General features: G+C 41.5%; 2 protein-coding genes across 2 annotated transcripts; both read right to left on the bottom strand.

The window, feature by feature from the left end:
• Positions 1–11,015: 11,015 nt before the first annotated feature.
• Positions 11,016–13,393, bottom strand: LOC143600659 (GDSL esterase/lipase At4g16230-like). The gene is made up of 5 exons (XM_077078284.1): positions 12,790–13,393; positions 12,544–12,674; positions 12,220–12,453; positions 11,381–11,636; positions 11,016–11,296 (listed from the first exon to the last, which is right to left on the bottom strand). Exons 1-5 carry the CDS (start codon positions 13,034–13,036, stop codon positions 11,073–11,075), a joined length of 1,092 nt encoding a protein of 363 aa, XP_076934399.1. The 5' UTR covers positions 13,037–13,393; the 3' UTR covers positions 11,016–11,072.
• A 5,885-nt stretch (positions 13,394–19,278) lies between these two features.
• On the bottom strand, positions 19,279–19,695 carry LOC143600661 (uncharacterized). The gene has a single exon (XM_077078286.1). It carries the CDS (start codon positions 19,693–19,695, stop codon positions 19,279–19,281), a length of 417 nt encoding a protein of 138 aa, XP_076934401.1.
• Positions 19,696–19,897: the final 202 nt, after the last annotated feature.

Here is a 19,897-nt window from a genome sequence, read left to right as displayed (position 1 = left end):
GAAAAGACCCAAATACCCTTATGTACCACCCGTGGGTCAGAGATGATTACCTCATATGCCACCCGCGGACATACAAACCACCCGCATAACTCAAAAACAGAGGAAGGACAATAATATTTCCTAGAGACTATGTGCGGGAGGAACTAGACGCCCTCAGAAGTCATCCGCAGGGTAATGTTTCCACCCGTAGTAATGACCATAAGGCAGTGTCATAGCCAGCTGTATTTAACCAACTTCCTTCTAGAAGTTTTACCAATATCCTTTCTTGGAAAGCACGTAATTCACCAGCCAATAGGAGAAAGACACGTGGCCAGGTTGTTTTAACCGTGCATAGGCCAGGTTTATCTCGTCCTATTAGAAGAGGACACGTGTCCAGGTTTTTACAACCATGCACATGGGCCGTATTTCCCAACTTATCGTATGATGACACGTGTCTAGGTGGTTAAAAGGGCATCTTCTAGAAGAGGACAACCGGAACAATAATATTCCTACATCCTTGAGCTATAAATACCTTCACAAAATCCACGAGGTATTCATTCACTCCCAAGGATATACTCTAAATACTCTAAGTACTTTATCTTCACCAGAATAGTACTTATTCTCACGTAGGAGGGTGGTTACGGGAAGACCCCCCCCCCCCCATTTGTCTTTCCCTTAACGAGCTTACGGTGTCTGTTTTATAGGTTTCTGTCATTAGACTTGAAGAAAATGACCCATATTGTTGTTGGTAATAGTTTGACCCATAGCCTGTGGGCTCATTAGATCTAAGACCTATAAAGGGGATTAGATCCGTGTTTCTTCATTGGCGCCATCCGGTTTTTGCTAGAATTGTGTTAGTTTCCGTTATTCCGATACGAGTCAAAATCCCCAAGGGCCGAATGAAACTCCGGTAACTGTGAGACTTACTATTAATGTCATCGCTCCTGGAGGACCTACTCCAGATGATTTGGGACACGTTACTAGTGAGGTTAGTCGAACTCGTACAGAATTGGGCCTGGAAGACGGATCTGATAATTCTGAATCGACGAGATCTCATTGTCGTAACTTCAAATATGAATAAATCCAAGCTCCTGAAGATTGGTTCGCATACAGCAAGAAAACGCCTTAGCTGAATATCAGCGTATGATTCGGGAAGAGCGAATCCGCGCTCGTACCTTAATTTATGATGACACATCTGAAATATCTCCGTCTCCTCCTACTACAATTCGGAGGAGTTAGATAAGAAATAGTCTGCAAACGGAGAGAACCTCTGAGGATGACTTTGTAAGAAGAAGGTGTGATCGTCCTTATTCTTTCACACGCAATCCTCATAGAATCGAGTATAACAGTTATGATCCAACATATCGTCCAAGTGACGTTAGTTATTTTAGTGGTAATAGCAGAATTCATGTTAGGGAGGGGACTAGTTGCCCGCGTGCGGTAGTCTGGCAGACTGAGTACCACAGTGATGCGGAAGATCATTTCACAAGACCGTATCGTCCCGCAGCCTTTGCTGAAAAGTCAAAATTCATAGCGCGTATCGCAACAGCCCCATTCCCAGTTACGCTAAATTCATACGTCATTGGGTAAGTATAATGGGAAGACGGATCCAAGTGATCATTTTCTAAATTTTGTATTAGTTGGTGGAGTCAGCGGATGGACACTCCCTTATTGCCTTATTGGTGTCATATGTTCGCATTGACATTAACTGGGGCAGCACGTGAATGGTTTGAAAAATTACCTGATGGGCAGATTACTAATTGGGATGATCTGGTGAAAAAATTTTCCCAACATTTCAGTCAGCAAAAGAAACATACACGTGACCCGTCAGAACTTTTAGATGTTGTTCACCGAGATTATGAATCTGTTAAAGACTTCATTACTCGGTTTAATGACGAAAGTTTGAACATCGGAGGAATCAGCAAAGATATGCAGCGGGGAGCCTTCCGCAAAAATGTATGAAGTAACTCTTTGATCCGTACTCTGACTGGAAAGGACGGAATGCCTCAAGAGTGGGATGACATTATGCCTGCTGCAAAATTGTTTGCAAGGACTTAAAAGACCTTAGGGTCTGACAGTCCAAAGCCAAAATTGAAAGTGGAATTTCAAAATCCGTGGCCGAATAGGCAGGCAAAGGGAAAAATTTGGTCAAGGCTTCAACCCACCACGGATAACTCAAAAAGGTTTAATGCGAGATCGCTGATTGGTAACAAGAGCAAAACAAGCGCCCCAACGCAACATGTTGGCAATTACACTCAGCTGACAAAGACTCCCTCTAAGATATTTACTACCTAGAATGTGGAATTCAAAAAACCTCTGCCAATCATGAAGAGATCATTACTCAATCCTAAGAAACACTGCACGTATCTTGATGAAATCGGTCATAACACGGATGAGTGTTTGGTTTGAAAGGTTAAATTGAAGCTGCGGTCAAGTCTGGAAAGCTTAGACAATTGATCAAGAATGCAAGACATGGACCTGGTAAAACTTCCTCACAGGACAACCAGGGTCCGTCTAAAAAACAAATCAAGGACTTTAACGTTCACATGTTTCAAGGTGGGCGTATGACTGGAGGAAGGAGACAAGTGGTTAAGGAAGAAAAATGGAAGAGTCAGCCCGTAGTTTTCCCGCGGGTCAAAGGAGGTCCATGTAACAAAAACCCGCTGATAATTACTGCCCTCATAGGTCATTACCTTTCACATTATGTCTTCTTTTGATACTGGAAGTACATTAGACATAATTTATGAACAATGTTTTGAACAACTGGATGAGGAAGACAAGGTGAGGCTGAAGCCAATTCACGCACCTGTTTCTGGCTTTGGGGGTGAAGTGATGCATCTGCGGGGAGTAATTTCTTTTCCGGTCACACTCAGCGACGAAAAACATTCAAGAACTGAAGAGGTCGAATTCTTAGTCTTACCAGCGACGTCAAAGCATGATATTATCCTAGGGAGTGAAGCGATTGATGATTTCAATGCTCACCCCTCTACAGCTCATGGTGCAGTGGGGGTTCCGACCCGCACTGGCGTAGCACTCATCTACATCAGTCGTCATTGCTTTGCTACAGAAAGTTCAAAACCGTGCAAGTTGCCAAAGCAGGCAGAAAGAAGTAAGCTGAAACGTGGGTGTTGAACAAAAAGTTTACAAACCAAACGATTGTGATTGGACCAGCTATCTCAGAGATAGTAAGGACATTTTTGAAGCAATTGTTAACAAAGAACATGGAAATCTTCGCTTGGCAGCCCGCCGACATGACTGGTGTCCCGTGGAGAATCGCGGAACACAAACTGAGGGTGAATCCAGCATTCACGCCAATTCTCCAAAAGAAGCGAACAGCCGAGTACACTTACAACCGCCATAAATGTCTCGTCACCTATTCATGCGCCTGCAAACCGTCTAATCCCCCTTTTTTCATGGTTATCCACACCAAACAAAGAAATATCTTTCACCAACCTTCAAAATTTAAATATCACTGAAAATATCTTAAGTCTGAAATTTCACCCGCATAAAAACCCACGCGGAAGAAACAATGGACTGGGGGACTTATAGAGGCAAGGTATCGAAAAGACCCAAATACCCTTAAGAACCACCTGTGGGTCATAGAGGATTACCTCATATGCCACCAATGGGACATATAAACAACCCGCATAACTCAAATACGGAGGAAGGACAATAATATTTCCCTAGAGAGTATGTGTGGGAGGAACTAGAGCCCTCTGAAGTCATCCGCAAGGTAATGTTTCCACCCGCTGTAAAGACCAGAAGGCAACGTCATAGCCAGCTGTATTTAACCAACATCCTTATAGAAGATTTACCAAGATCCTTTCTTGGAAAACACGTGATTCACCGGCCAATAGGAGAAAGACACGTGGACAGGTTGTTATAATTGTGCACATGGCCAGGTTTATCTTTTCCAATTACAAGAGGACACGTGTCCAGGTTGTTACAACCATGCACATGGTTCGTATAGCCCAACCTATCATATAATGACCCGTGTCTAGGCGGTTACAAAGGCATCTTCTAGAAGAGGAGAGCTGGAGCAATAATATTCCCACAACCTTCGGCTATAAATACCTTCACAATCTCCATGAGGTATTCATTCACTCCCAAGGATCTAATCTAAATACTCTAAGTACTTTATCATCACTGGAATAGTACTTATTCTCACGTAGGAGGGTGGTTACGGGAAGACCCACCCTCTTGTCCTTCCCGTAACGAGCTCACGGTGTCTGTTTTATAGGTTTCTGTCATTGGACTTGGAGAGATATGACTCGTATCGTTGTTGATAATATTTTGACCCATACCCTGTGGACTCATTAGATCTAAGACCTGTAAAGGGTATTAGATCCGTGTTTCTACATTGGCGCCATCCGGTTTTTGCTAGAATTGTGTTAGTTTTCGTTGTTCCGATACGATATAAGTCAAAATCCCCAAGGGCCGAAAGAAACTCCGGTAACTGTGAGACGCATCATTGATGTCATCGCACCTGGAGGACCTACTCCAGGTGATTTGGGACACGTTACTAGTGAGGTTCGTCGAATTCGTACAGAATTGGGTCGGGAAGACGGATCTGATAATTCTGAATCGACGATATCTCATTGTCGTAACTTCAAATATGAAGAAATCCAATCTCCTGAAGATTGGTTTCGCATTCAGCAAGAAAACGCCTTAGCTGAATATTAGCGTATGATTCGGGAAAAGCGAATCCGCGCTTGTACCTTAATTTATGATGACACATCTGGAAAATCTAAGTCTCCTCCTACAAAACTTCGGAGGAGTCAGATAAGAAATAGTCTGCAAACGGAGAGAACCTCTGAGGATGACTTTGAAAGAAGAAGGTGAGATCGTCCTTATTCTTTCACACGCAATCCTCATAGAATCGAGTATGACAGTTATGATCCAACATATCGTCCAAGTGACGTTAGTTAATTTAGTGGTAATAGCAGAATTCATGTTAGGGAGGGGACTAGTCGCCCGCGTGCGGTAGTCTGCCAGACTGAGTACCACAGTGATGCGGAAGATCATTTCACAAAACCGTATCGTCCCGCAGCCTTTGTTGGAAAGTCAAAATTCATAGCGCGTATCGGAACAGCCCCATTCCCAGTTACGCAAAATTCCTACGTCATTGGGTAAGTGTAATGGGATGACGGATCCAATTGATCATCTTCTAAATTTTGTATCAGTTGGTGGAGTCAGCGGATGGACACTCCCTTATTGTTGTCACATGTTCGCATTGATATTAATTGGGGCAGCGCGTGAATGGTTTGAAAAATTACCTGATCGGCAGATTACTAGTTGGGATGATCTAGTGAAAAAATTTTCCCAACATTTCAGTCAGCAAAAGAAACATACACGTGACCCGTCAGAACTTTTAGATGTTGTTCACCGAGATTATGAATCTGTTAAAGACTTCATTACTCGGTTTAATGACGAAAGTTTGAACATCGGAGGAATCAGCAAAGATATGCAGCGGGGAGCCTTCCGCAAAAATGTATGAAGTAACACTTTGATCCGTACTCTAAATGGAAAGGACGGAATGCCTCAAGAGTGGGACGACAATATGTTTGCTGCAAAATTGTTTGTAAGGACTGAAAAGACCTTAGGGTCTGACAGTCCAATGCCAAAATTGAAAGTGGAATTTCAAAATCCGTGGCCGAATAGGCAGGCCAAGGGAACAATTTGGTCAAGGCTTCAACCTGCCGCGGATAACTCAAAAAGGTTTAATGCGAGATCACTGATTGGTAACAAGAGCAAAAAAAGCGCCTCAACGCAACATGTTGGCAATTACAATCATCTGACAAAGACTCCCTCTGAGATATTGACTACCGAGAATGTGGAATTCAAAAAAACTCAGCCAATCATGAAGAGATCATTCCTCAATCCGAAGAAACATTGCACGTATCATGATGACATCTGTCATAACACCGATGAGTGTTTGGCTTTGAAGGGTGAAATTGAAGCTGTGGTCAAGTCTGGAAAGCTTAGACAATTGGTCAAGAATTCAAGACAAGGGCCTGGTAAAACTTCCTCACAGGACAACCAGGGTCCGTCTAAATAACAAAATCAAGGACTTGAACGATCACATGTTTCAAGGTGGGCGTATAACTGGAGGAAGGAGACAAGTGATTAAGGAAGAAGAATGGAAGAGTGAGCCCGTAGTTTTCCCGCAGTTCAAAGGAGGTCCATTTAACAAAATCCCGCTGATAATTATTGCCCTCATAGGTCATTACCATTCACATTATGTCTTCTTTGATACCGGAAGTACATTATACATAATGTATGAACAATGTTTTATTTAACTGGATGTGGAAGACAAGGTGATGCTGAAGCCAATTCACGCACCTGTGTATGGATTTGGGGGTGAAGTGATGCATTCGTGGGGAGTAATTTTTTTTCCGGTCACACTCAGCGACGGAAAACATTCAAGAACTGAAGAGGTCGAATTCTTAGTCTTACCAGCGACGCCAAAGCATGATATTATCCTAGGGCGTGAAGCGATTGATGATTTCAATGCTCACCCCTCTACAGCTCATGGTGCATTGGGGGTTCCGACCCGCACTGGCTTAGCAATCATCTACATCATTCGTCATTGCTTTGCTACAGAATGTTCAAAACCATGCAAGTTGCCAAAGCAGGCAGAAAGAACTAAGCCTGAAACGTGGGTGTTGAACAAAAAGTTTACAGACCAAACGATTGTGATCGGGCCTGCTATCTCAGAGATAGTAAGGATATTTTTGAAGAAATTGTTAACAAAGAACATGGACATCTTCAGTTGTCAGTCCTCCGACATGACTGGTGTCCCGCGGAGAATCGCGGAACACAAACTAAGGGTGAATCCAGCATTCACGCCAATTATCCAAAAGAAGCAAACAGCCGAGTACAATGACAACCACCATAAATGTCTCGTCACCTATTCACTCGCCTGCAAAGTGTCAAATCCCCCTTTTTTCATGGTTATCCACACCAAACAAAGAAATATCTTTCACCAACCTTCGAAATTCAAATATCACTGAAAATATCTTTAGTCTGAAATTTCACCCGCATAAAAAACCCACGCGGAAGAAACAATGGACTCGGGGGACTTATAGAGGTAGGGTACCGAAAAGACTCAAATACCCTTAAGTACCACTCGTGGGTCAGAGAGGATTACCTCATATGCCACCCGTGGGACATATAAACCACCCGCATAACTCAAAGACAGAGGAAGGACAATAATATTTCCTAGAGACTATGTGCGGGAGGAACTAGACGCCCTCAGAAGTCATCCGCAGGGTACTTTTTCCACCCGCAGGAATGACCAGAAGGCAACGTCATAGCTAGCTATATTTAACCAACATCCTTATTGAAGATTTACCAAGATCCTTTCTTGGAAAAAACGTGATTCACCAGCCAATAGGAGAAAGACACGTGGACTGGTTGTTATAACCGTGCACATAGCCAGGTTTATCTCGTACTATTACAAGAGGACACGTGTCCAGGTTGTTACAACCATGCACATGGGCCGTATAGCCCAACCTATCGTATGATGACACGTGTCTAGGCGGTTACAAGGGCATCTAGAAGAAGGCAGCTAGACCAATAATATTCCCACGTCCTTCGGCTATAAATACTTTCACAATCTCCATGAGGTATTCATTTACTCCCAACGACCTACTCTAAATACTCTATGTACTTTATCTTAACCGGAATAGTACTTATTCTCACGTCGGAGCTGGGTGGTTACGGGAAGACCCCCCCTCTTGTCTTTCCCGTAACGAGCTCAGGGTGTCTGTTTTGCAGGTTTCTGTCATTGGACTTGGATAGATCTGACTCGTATCGTTGTTGGTAATAGTTTGACCCATACCATGTGGACTCATTAGATGTAAGACCTGTCAACGGGATTAGATTCGTGTTTCTTCACATGTCTTCCTTTTTTAAGGAGTTGTTTTATTCCATTAAATTTTATTTAATGAAAAGGCCTAACAGTTAAAACTTGAGTTTTACCAGGCACGTTGCGCCAGGCAGGTCGGTAAAACCGAGGGGTTGTAAAATCGAAGCCTAGTCGATTCTAAGTATTAAAGCTGTAAGCTGACCCGAATTCGGCCAGATTCGGTTATGTGTGCTATGGTACCGGAACTAAAAAAATAAATAAAACAAAACAAATATAAAAATTGAGGTGGACCAATGGGGTGACGTGGGTTGGTAAAACTTGAGCATTGGTAAAACCTGACTATTGTCGATCCTTGGTGTTCAAGCGTTGAATCTACGCAAATTCGACCAATTTCTGTTATGTTCTTTACGGTATCAGAACGAAAACGCAAAATTATCATTCGGTTGGTTTTTTGTTACGTTCGTTCCAATAGTGGAACTAAAACAAAAACGAATCTATGTGTATTTGGTCAGTTTCCAACACCTTTGTTAAGGTACCTAAACTAAAAAAGGAAAAAAATACAAAAAAAAAAATAAATAAAACAAAACAAAATTGGCATGCGATCCGTTTCTTTACGTTCGTTACATGCCAAAACTAAAACAACAAAAATTGTCTTGTACCAATAACATGTAGCCAAGTAGCCCAATGACGTACCGGTGGCAGAAAAACTCTTAATCATGTTAACATATTTAGAAAAAAAACACATATCAAATAAATAAATAAAATAAGAAACCAAATTTTTTTTTTCAAAGTAAGAAGTTATCACAACAAAAAAGTAAATAAATACCAATAAATATTTTGGCTTTGGATGTGACTTGTACTTGCATGGTTATTTTTAAATTTTCATTACTAAGCACTAAGGGTCCTTAAAACAACCATGATACCATGACATCACAATTTGATAAACATTAAAATAATTTACATAAAAATTAAACAAACTAATAAAATTATCCAAAAAAACTTTTATGACATCAAAGTTCTTAATTATACTAATATATAATATTCGCTTGGTTTACTACACTTAAATTAAATGACAGATATGAGATAACTAATAAGATATGAATTTCTTTTGGTGTTTATTATACGATATTTATATATGATATGTATTTAAAAGGTTAGTAACTATATGTTTCTTAAGTTAAAATTTTAATTTAATGCATTCCAAGCCATTAATCACACTTTTTCACATGAAACAATATTGAAGATGGTTCTTTTTCTTTCTTTGATCAGCAAAGCAAAGTTGCTGAGTGATTTATCACAAAACCTAGTCAAGTTTGTTTATAATTGAGCGACTTTATAGCTAGCTTAGATTATTCACGAGTCAAGCCTGGTTAGGATGGGCTCAAGCTTAGCTTGAATTTCAAACCAAGCAGAAAACTTGAGTTTGATCATGAGCCTAATTCGGCTTGTCTCAATTTATTTTAAATTTTTTCCCCAATTTGGTTTCAGCTCGCTATCAACTCGTTTTAGCACAATACATGGGTTTCAAGGTAGCCATTAAGATTAATTTGAATATAGACATCCAACGCAACTTGAGACGGAGTATATAATAGACTTCACCCACGTTGTACTAGTTCTCATTACCGCTCAAACTTTGTTAAGATTAAATGTCAAAGCCATCTCGGTCATATATTCAGTCACCCAAATCTTGATAAAATAGTGCTCATTTGTACCACTTTTCCTATTGTTATAATAATGTCTCTTCATTTGGACGATATCATGTCAGGGGTACGGTTATTCTCCCAGACCCATTGTATTGGGGGCTAAAAGTTATTGAAGCATAGTTGTTGGGATTAGGGGGCTGATCGTGGATCCAATGTATCTAGGATGGATATGTATATAACCCGCACCATTGGAGACGCTTTTGTTGTTAGTGGAGTTCTCACGTATTTGATCTTCATCTTCTTAGCTCAGCAAGGATTCTCCCTAAACATCAAGGCTTCTACATCATATAATTATCATCTCACTTGTTGTTGTTAATGATTTTAGTGTAATTGGGGATTAACTTGTTGATCAAGTTAATTATAATATGAATCTAAATAACTCGGAGGTGCACACTTATTTGATCTTATTAAAATTGGTATTTAGGGGCCAAGCCTATAAGTCGTGGAGGTTCCAAGGGGGCAACGCCCCCTTGGCGGTGATCCGAGGGCAGCACCCCTGGTAACAGGGTCCAAGGGGTGACAACCCCTGGCAGGGTCCAAGGGGCAGCTCCCCTGGCTAGGGTGAGCTGTCAGGCCAGCTTGGAAATTTTTTATTTCGGACATATGTTTCTTTATTAAAAATGTATTAGAAAATTAATTATTTAATTGTTACCAAGTTTAATAAAATAACATGAGCGTATTTTCAGTTTTATGATAACTACAAAGTAGTTATGATAACTGCCAAGTAGTTTTCAATGTCCTTGTAAAAACCCTAATATAACGTTATCTTGATCATAAGAAGTTTTTTCTGGTTCATCATAACATACGCAAATCCATACTTGATTCTTGCTCATAATTCTGAGTTTCATCCGGTCAAAATATTTGGGAACCACAAATAATTTTGATCTGATAGTGTAACCCCAATTTCGGATATCCAAAGATAATCGTTTGCAGAAATTCCCAACAAAAGATCAAAATTATTTTCTATTAAGATGGCGAACGAACAATCATTGAAGGAGATGACGGGCAAGTTTGGCAAACTGGAGAAATTCGAATGCCAGAACTTTCGCATATGGCAAAAGAAGATGCACTTCCTTTTGAATCTAAAGGGCCAATTCGGAATCTAAAGGGCCAATTCGGTCCTTTTGGACCATCTTTGGTTTTTTGTTGAAGTTATGTTTCACGAAGGATAACAACTAGAAAGCTGAGTTATGATTGATGTGACTTCAAGTGTCGTTCTTTGATCTGGGGTTTTTTCTCCGGCCATCGCATGTGGGATGACGGCAAAAAAAATAGGGTTTAGGACGAAACCCGCTCTGATACCATGAAAAAGATAATGGTACAGGGGTCGATCTTATTTCTCATTAGAACAAAAAAGGAATTACAAGAGATGTTTATATAAATAGAGATAAACAAGATCTCCTATAAAAAGGAAATAAGATGAATAAAATAAGATAAGAAATTACAATCGAATATAGCCTTTATATTTGGTACTAGTCCATAAATCATATTCATTCAATTATCTAAGACAAGGGTTTGTTTCAAATTTTGGAGAGCGCTCGAACGTTAAATGGAGAAATATCATTAATCTCTCCGTCCAGAATACGTTTTGCAATGATAAGATTGGTCGCTTCAGTAACATGAAACCAGTCCCAAAAAACGTACTTTGATCTATCCTCACAAATCTTAGCATGTTGCATACATGGAACCATACCACCATGCAATCCAAGCATGCGACAGCATGCACGATCTGCGATTTCAAAATCTATAGCAAGAAAAATACGATGTAAGCTAAGAATGGCAATAAATTATCACCCTTACTAATGTATATTGTAGATATATTACTCACCATATGATTCATAGTTTTGAACTATATCATCAACAATACGATACACATCCGCATAAACGAATGTCGATCCTTTTAGCATGTTTGTTAAATCTATAAGACTTTGGTTCAACTGGTGATTGTATTGTTTTGCTAGGTCGTTTGGAGAAGCTACACATGTTTTTATTGAAAATGGGTTGTGATCCCTTTCATATGGACAACATCCAATTGGGGGAACATTTGTTACTAAAATCTTGCGAGCACCCATGTAATAGAGACTCTGTATGTTATAATAAAAACAAACTATGAATAAAAGTTCTATTCAAAAATCGAACAAGCAGAGAATTCCACTTGTTATATATATGGAAATAAGAATAACAACCAAGTTTTTATTTTAACCTTTCATTTTTCTCCCTTATACTATAAATAATATACATTTTAACAGGCCCGTTAATTATTCAATTTGATTTTTCTGTGATAACTTGCATTACCAACTTTTTTTGGAAAAACCGAATAAGCGGATGTGTTTAAATTTTTTTCTTGACATTCTAGCAAAAGTTTTGTTAAAACATAATAGTATTCAAATAAAGCATTTTTTAGTATAATTATTTCAAGGGGCGTTGATACCCTACCAGTACCATGGCGAACTGAACCAATTCCGACCGAACAACATCGGTGGCTGTCTTGGTATTATCGAATTGGTACTGGTCTTTGTTTTTATAGTTTACGCATGTGCGTATAATGTTTTTCTTGACACTCATGTATAAAACTTGTGTCAAAGGCGAAGTTGTATTCAAAATGGAGTATTATTTGGTACCATAAATTATAAAGTGCTGGCACCCTAAGGGTTTGACGGAGTTTACCGTAAGTTGCCTTGTAAATGTGGAAATCATGGTTCTGATGAATGTTTCGGGTGGTAGCAGGCTTGTAAGTCCTGGTTGCAAGTAGTTATTGATGAAGTCGTTTGAACCCGTTGTAACGGTGAAGAGAGCAGTAGCAAACAACTTAACTGATGACGGTATACCTATGCTTGATATTATCTCCTGTCTTGTCTTTGCAAAGTTCTTTAGTTGTGCATCCATAGGAATTCTACCAATCTTTAATAAATAACAAAAAAACACTTATAAAATGCACAAAAATGAAACATCATTTAAGTTAATTGCTTACTTAAAGCAACTGAAACTTACATAGTTTGCTCCTGATTCATCCAGGATTCCACTAGATCCAGATGCATAATTCACACCTTTCAGAACCACCGGACCACGGGTGCTTGGAGCTAGGTACGGAGGAGGAAAGGTTTTGAAGCCCAACGATTTTCCTAAAGACATAGATGTTGATAACTATCAAACTAAAAGCAATTGCATTTAGATAAAATAATAATAATAATAATAATAATAATAGAAAATTTAGATTTTAATAATCCATACTACCACCTATAATGTCCACAACAGTTCTTCCATTTGTAAACCGTCCTGTTGGTTTCCCAAAATCAATCCCGATTGGCTTATAATTGGCCTTGGAAAGAGTTGTGATGTAGTTATTGTTGCCAACATCCACTAGCGAATCGCCGAAAATGAAAATAGATGAAAAATTATGAGGCTTGCAAGTCCCTACATTGACCAAAGTTATGAAGATTGTTGTAGTTGTGAACCAACAAAGCAACATTAATCTAAATAACATTTTTTTCTTCAAGAGAATCCGAGGAAATCGAGTTAATAAATGAAACTTAGAATGCAAAAACGAATATAGTTTGCATTAGTATATATATGATGAAATAGTCCTAAAGTGTATAAATCACATGAGGTCATACCGTTATGGATGCATGAGTTTTGGACGAAATCTCCATGTAAAGTTTCTTGTTGGGAAGATACAAAAGTGTTGGCAATTTAAAGGGTCTTTGAAAAATACTAAAGAAGAACGGAGCTATATAAGGTAATTAGAGTATGAATAATGAACCAATTTTAATAATTTTGTTTTCCTAAAGCCTAATGGTCATATAAAACGAAAAGCCTTAACGGCTTGATGATTAGACAACGACCTTAGACGGTTTGCACCAGTCCACGATCCAAATTGCCATCATCCAGAGCATCGGTTTTGTATTTAAGTTTTATTATGTTGCTTTCTAGATTTAATTTAATTCCATTTTAGTTGTAAAAATGTCAAAGTTGGATTTTGTTCATTTATGGTTTTATTTAGATATTTAGTTTTAAATGTTGCTTTATGAGTTTAAGTTTGTCATGATTTAGCACTTGAAGAAACACAAATCCACCCCTTATGTCTAACAAGTTAGTTCAAGGATAATGGTTAAGTATTTCTCACGATGCGTTGTAATCATTCTTGGTGCAGATGAGTATACCCTGCAAAACAGAACACCGTGAGCTCGTTACGAGGAATTGGGGGGGGGGGGATTCTCTCGTAACCACCCTCTGGCGTGAGAATCAATATTTGGTCATGAGATAGGAATGTATTGAGAGAGAGTTATAATGTTGGATCGTGGATCCTTTACCGTTTGGAGATACGTTGGTATTTATAGCCGGATGAGAGAGAGTATGGCCAGCTGCCCTGTCAGCCTTTCCACCAATTATATTCTCCACTCATGCAGTTGTGGAGCTTGGTGGACATCATGGCCTTTTGACATTGACGTAGTGTAATTTTGTATCGTCCTTTGTGTATTGTTCAATCCTCATTGGTTGGGTGATATTCCCGATGTAAATTATTTCTTTTTGTCTCATGCTGGTGGAGAAATTAGCGCTACCATTCCCGAAGTGTCAAGCAATGATTATTATATTAGGCTATGGTTATGGTGCTAGGCAGTCCGTCTATCGCACAGTTTATCCGCTTTTATTAGGCTATGGTTATGGCGCCATGTTCTCCGCCTAGCGCACAGTTTATCCACATACCGGGTGTTATATTTATTTGAGGTGGGTTCGATACCCTACCTCTACAAGTCCCCCTAGTCCGTAGTTGCCCTTTTTGAAGAAAGGGGGACTATGGACTTATCATGGGCTTTTGACAGCTTGTGTGTATTCTAGCTGCTTGTTTTGTATTGAGTAGTTAATGAAAACTATTGTCTGGCTCTACCTGATTTGACCTTTGATTATTGAAAATCGTCATATGGCACAGCCTTTTTGGTGGTTGGTTATTGTAAACCATCATTTGGCATTGCCTGTTTGGACGTTTGGTTACTGAATATCGTCCTCTAGGAGAGCCTAATTGTGTGGGTGGTTATTCAAAACCATCCCATGACGGAACCTTTTTTGGCGGGTGGTTATTGAAAACCATCCCATGCGGAGCCTATTTTGGCGTGTGGTTATTGAAAACCATCCAATGGCTGAGCCTATTTTGGCAGGTGGTTATTGAAAATCATCCCATGACGGAGCCTTTTTTTGGCGGGTGGTTATTGAAAACCATCCCATTACGGAGCCTTTTTTGGCGAGTGGTTAATGAAAACCATCCCATGGCGGAGCCTATTTTGACGGATGGTTATTAAAAACCATCCCATGGCGGAGCCTTTTTTGGCGGGTGGTTATTGAAAACCATCCCATGGCGCAGCCTATTTTGGCGAGTGGTTATCGAAAACAATCCCATGGCGGAGCCTTTTTTGGCGGGTGGTTATTGAAAACCATCCCATGGCGGAGCTTATTTTGGCGGGTGGTTATCGAAAACAATCCCTTGGCGGAGCCTTTTTTGGCGGGTGGTTATTGAAAACCACCCCATGGCGGAGCCTATTTTATCAACACTTGTTCATCTTTCCATTCTTATTGAAGTGATGACGTGTTATTTGGCGGGAAGAGATGATTAAATGAATGTCAGTGAAACGACGGTTTGACATGACAGTTTGACGTCGGTTGCTCTTCGTAATACAGCTTTTTCGTCTGTGTCAGGCGCGTGGGCTATAATCCCGGTGACGCGCCCAGCTTTAACACATTTTCCTGCCATATCGGTGGCGTGTCACTTGGCGATTGGAACGCGTGGCTTACGTCCTTTTTGTACCCCTGTCCAACATTAATTGCGATGAGTATAAAAGGAAGAGTTGCCACCTTGGGATTTCCTTATTCATCAGAAACCTTTCCATCGTAAATTTCCTTTCCATTTGATCATTTGTCTACCTTTTATGGCCGAATCATCTCACTCCATCAAAACCAAGAAGAATAATAGTATGGAGTTCGTCGACTGTCGTATGTCTCCTGAGAATTTCAACAACATGGTCAAGGTTTACCACCTTGGCCCTGAGTTTGAGCCTGAGTTTCCCACCCTGGGCAAGACGGCTCGACAGGATCCTAACAGCAAGATTGCTGTGTATAAGAAGTATTTCCTCCTGGGCAACTTCTGTTTGCCCATTACTCAGTTCTTGCTGGAGGTTTTGGATGCATTTGGGCTACACCTGAGCCAAATACATCCACTCGGAATGGCTCGCCTCCGCCATTTCGAGTATACCTGTCATTGTCTTGGCATTGCTGACAAGATGACGGCCTTCTACTATTGGCGTTTGTCCTAGGGTTGGTATAATTTGTTTACCCGTCCTGGTGCCAAGGCCATAGCTCTGGAGGCGTCAAAGAGTTTTCACGAGTGGAAGAGTCTCTTCTTCTACGTTACTACGCGCGTGGTTCCACATGTGATGCATTTTGCGGATGTGAAGGAGCTTCCGGAGCCTAAATTTGTCCCATATTCTGGGACGGACTGGTTTAACACCTTACATGTCAGCCTCTCCCCACTTCGTCACTATTCAGAGCGCGCTGGTGCTATTTGGCATGAGTCGTATTTGGGAGGATGCGACTAAGGTTCCCGTCATCCAGAATGGTGGTCAAGGTTAGTGGTTTACTTGGTTGTTATGGACTCCCGTTCGTTTATTTGACTTTTTCAAATGTGTTTGTCGTTTACAGAGGTGGGGGATCTCATGCTCCTCCTGTAACCTTTGCAAGAGGGCACCAAGGTCTTGCACCAGAGGGAGTTAGTTCCCCGTGAGGAGCCAATCCTCATGAGGACCGCCCCAAACTTTGTGTTTCCTCTTCCTATGGAGCAGTCACTACCTCCGCGACCGCTGCCACCACCCAGCTTCATCAACCCAAAATAGGGTAAGCTTTAACATCCTTAGATTTCATTTTTGTGTTTCCTAACATTTGTTTTTGCATATTTCAGATAAACGGTCTCATATTGTGCGCTTTCATAAATGCAGTGGGAAAGGTGCACAATCTGGCGGTTGGAAGGCGGTTGCGCCTCTGATAGTTGCCGCCGCGAGAAACGTCGTGGATGACGATGTCGTCCTCGTGTCCAGCGTTCCGTTCGGGTTGCCGGTATCTTCGTCGGTGACATTTCTTGGGTGGCATGGTTCTGGCGGTGACACTGTGTCACTCCCAACCGCCTGCAACCAGGCTTTTATTAACTTCTCCTTGTCTTCAGTCTCGCAGCCTGGGACTGTTGTGGACACAAGTCCTCTCGTCCCTGCCCCAATTTTGACGGCGGGAGGTCTTGTGTCTTATGCAGCCTCTACTCCTAGAATTGTTGTGAATACGACCATCGTATTTACCAGTTCACTTTCTTGTTCTACTACCGCTGGGACGTTCGTTGTCCCACATCGTGCGTCATCTACACCTGCGGGTGAAGAAGAAGAAGAAGAAGAGGCACCTCGCCTCTTCAAGAATCCCCGCCTTGGTGGAACATGTTGTTCCTCCCGGCGAGCGCATTGCTCGGAAACTCTAGCCTCGGGCCAGTTTGTCCTCTGATGCTATTTTTCACCATGTCCAGTGTCTCTCTGGTTTGGCGGAGTTGATGCGTGACAATCGCGCCCTCCATGCCGAGAAGATCGAGATCACAACTACTATGAGGGAAATGGAGCAGTCGGTGAAATATACCTAGGTTGCCGTCTGGAAGGCAGGTCTAGATGCAGCAGAGCACCGCCAGGCTCTGACTGTTGCTGAGGAGAAGTTGTCGAAGGTTGAGGCAGATTTGGCGGAATCTGCCCGTGAGCGTGCTGCGCGCTATAAGGAGTTCCAGGCTACGTGCAAGAAATCTAATGTTGATCTTGCTGATGCACGCAGCCGTGCTCATTCTTCCAAGGAGGCTGCCACCAAACTCGAGGATGAAAACGTTGCCTTGCCAAGCGTATTAAAGAGTTGGAAGCGAAGACTGAATAGAGGAAGCCGGATGCGAGCAAGCTGGCTGACACTCTGGTTTCTAATGTGAAGACTATCAAGTCTTTGACTGCTGAGTGTGTTGTCGCTGCCGCCGACTGCGATTGGCTGCTGACGCACGCCATCTGCAAGGTAACCTTTTTACTTTCCTATTTTTGCCTTTTGATATAGTACTGACATCATCCTTCGCAGGTTGCTCAACGCATCATTACTGATGATGACTTGACGAAGTGTGTTGGGCGCCTTGTTACCGTCGCGCAGCAAATAGGGCATAAAACTAATTTCCGGGAGGCTGTTACACATTTGCGTGATAACCTTCCTCCTAAAGCCTATGTTCTTCAAGGCATTGATGTGGAAGCGGAGTATAAAGCTGCAGAGACTGAGTATGACGCTGTCTCGTTTCCCATCCTATCTCCCGTTGCCTAATACGCCAAGGAATAAAATGGCGTACAGTTGCTGAGGAAGCTGTTGGAGCTTGGGCAAGCAGGTCCTTCTACCAGTCATGGTGGTGACGGTGAAGATGTTGATGCGGCTCAAGATCAAACGGGAAAGAGTATAAACGAAGTCAATTAGGGTTTCCCGTTGATTTGTACAGTTAGGGTTGTATTTTTCTTCTACGGATGTTGGTATCCGCTTTGTAAATACTTTGCCTATATATGGAATGAAGTTTTTCTTTTGCTTTCTTTTCGTCCTGTGAAATGCGGAGTATCGCTTTCATTCATTGCCAATGGCCCTTGGCTTGTTTTTACAAAGTGAAATCGATTTACATGTAACACATTCGCAGCTGCGCCGCGTTCCATGTTCTTGGAACTGACGAGCCATCGAGCTGCACCAGCGTATAAGTGTGTTTCCCCAAAATTTCTTTTATTTGATAGTGACCTTCCTATGTTGGCGCTAGCTTTCCTTGCGCTTGAGCTCTTGATGCCTCGTTGTTGCGAAGGACGTAATCTCCAGCATTGAACTCACAATTTTTTTACTTTTGCATCATAGTACTTCTGGAGTTGCCGTTTGTAATATTGTTCGCGCATTGCTGCCAACTCTCTTCATTCTTCCAAGACCATCAAGTCCAATCGCCTCTCGACTCCATTGTCATTTTGTAATGTGATTCTTGGCGATGGCACTCCGATTTCTGCTGGAATCATTGCTTCTGTGCCATAGGTTACGATGAAAGGCGATCTGTGTTGCTTGTATCTTCTGGGTGTGAAATGCCTAAAGAACGTGTGCAATTTGTTCGACCCAGCCTGACTTGTAATCTGCCAATCTTTTCTTTATCCCGCCAATGATACTTCGATTGGCACACTCCACTTCTCCATTCCCTTGTGGATGGGCAACGGAAGTGAATGTTTGAGTTATGTTTAACTCTTTGAGCCATTCCCTGATGCATTGGTCTGCGAATTGTGTTCCGTTATCGCTGACCAGATTCATTGGCAGTCCAAAACAACATATGATGAATTCCCAAATGAATTTCTTGATGCTGGCTGCATATATCGTTGCTACTGGTTTCGCTTCAATCCATTTGTTGAAGTAATCGATCGCCACAATCAGGAATTTCACTCGCCCTGGCGCTTCGGGAAACAACCCTATTATATCAATCGCCCAACTCTGGAATGGCCAAGATGATATCACCGGGATCATGGCATTTTTTGGGGGCAAGGTGTTTGGTGCATGGCGCTGACATGCGCTGCATCGCCTTAGTTCTTTTTCTGCATCAACGTGCATGCCCGACCTATAATATCCTGTGTTCATGATTTTTGCTACCATCATTCTTGGACCTGCGTGTATCCCGCAAATTCATTCGTGTATTTCTCTCAATAAGTAATTTGCGTCTTGCGCGTCCACGCATCGGAGAAGTAGCCCTAAATAAGATCGTCTGTACAAAATGCCATTCTGAAGTGTATAATTTAGCGCTTTGTAACGAATCTTCTGGGCTTCTGCTTTCTTGTCTGGCAAGGTACCTGATAACAAGTAGTTAATGATTGGTGTCATCCAGTTTGGTGCGCTTGCTGAACATACACTGACTTCTCTCATGATTGTTGAAGGGTTTGTTAATACTTCTACGCGGACGTCTTTGGCGAGGTGTTCGAAGCTTACTGATGCTAACTTGCTAAGAGCATCATCTTGTTTGTTTTCGCTCCATTTCACATTTTTCACTTTACATGTGATGAAGGTTTCCATTAGCGCCTTTGCTTGCGCTAAGTATGATGCCATCTTTTCATCTTTTGCATCATATGACCCTTCTATTTGGTTTGCATTGAGTCGACGTGCGCCTCCAATGTTGAGCCCCTAACTCTTTGGCGATTCTCAATCCTGCCAACAACGCTTCATATTTTGCCTCGTTATTTGTGCTTTTGAATTCTAGACGTATTGAGTATGTGAAGTCTTGCCCTCTGGATTGGTTATTTTTAACCCT

This window comes from Bidens hawaiensis, unplaced genomic scaffold (genome assembly GCF_021521415.1).
Source record: "Bidens hawaiensis isolate Kalapana, Puna unplaced genomic scaffold, B.hawaiensis_p1.1 tig00054728_1, whole genome shotgun sequence".
In the NCBI taxonomy this organism is placed as follows: Eukaryota; Viridiplantae; Streptophyta; class Magnoliopsida; order Asterales; family Asteraceae; genus Bidens; species Bidens hawaiensis.
The sequence above is the reverse complement of the archived record's forward strand: the minus strand, read 5'-3'. Positions and strand labels throughout refer to the sequence as shown.

What these genes read in the sequence shown, in the direction of transcription:
- LOC143600659 (XM_077078284.1), bottom strand. Translation starts at nt 13,036, where the DNA reads ATGTTATTTAGATTAATGTTGCTTTGTTGGTTCACAACTACAACAATC. An exon ending in ATGAATCAGGAGCAAACTAT is followed by an intron (nt 12,454 to 12,543) that starts GTAAGTTTCAGT and finishes TATTTATTAAAG; the next exon opens with ATTGGTAGAATTCCTATGGA. An exon ending in TCAAAACTATGAATCATATG is followed by an intron (nt 11,297 to 11,380) that starts GTGAGTAATATA and finishes TTCTTGCTATAG; the next exon opens with ATTTTGAAATCGCAGATCGT.
- LOC143600661 (XM_077078286.1), bottom strand. Translation starts at nt 19,695, where the DNA reads ATGGCATCATACTTAGCGCAAGCAAAGGCGCTAATGGAAACCTTCATC.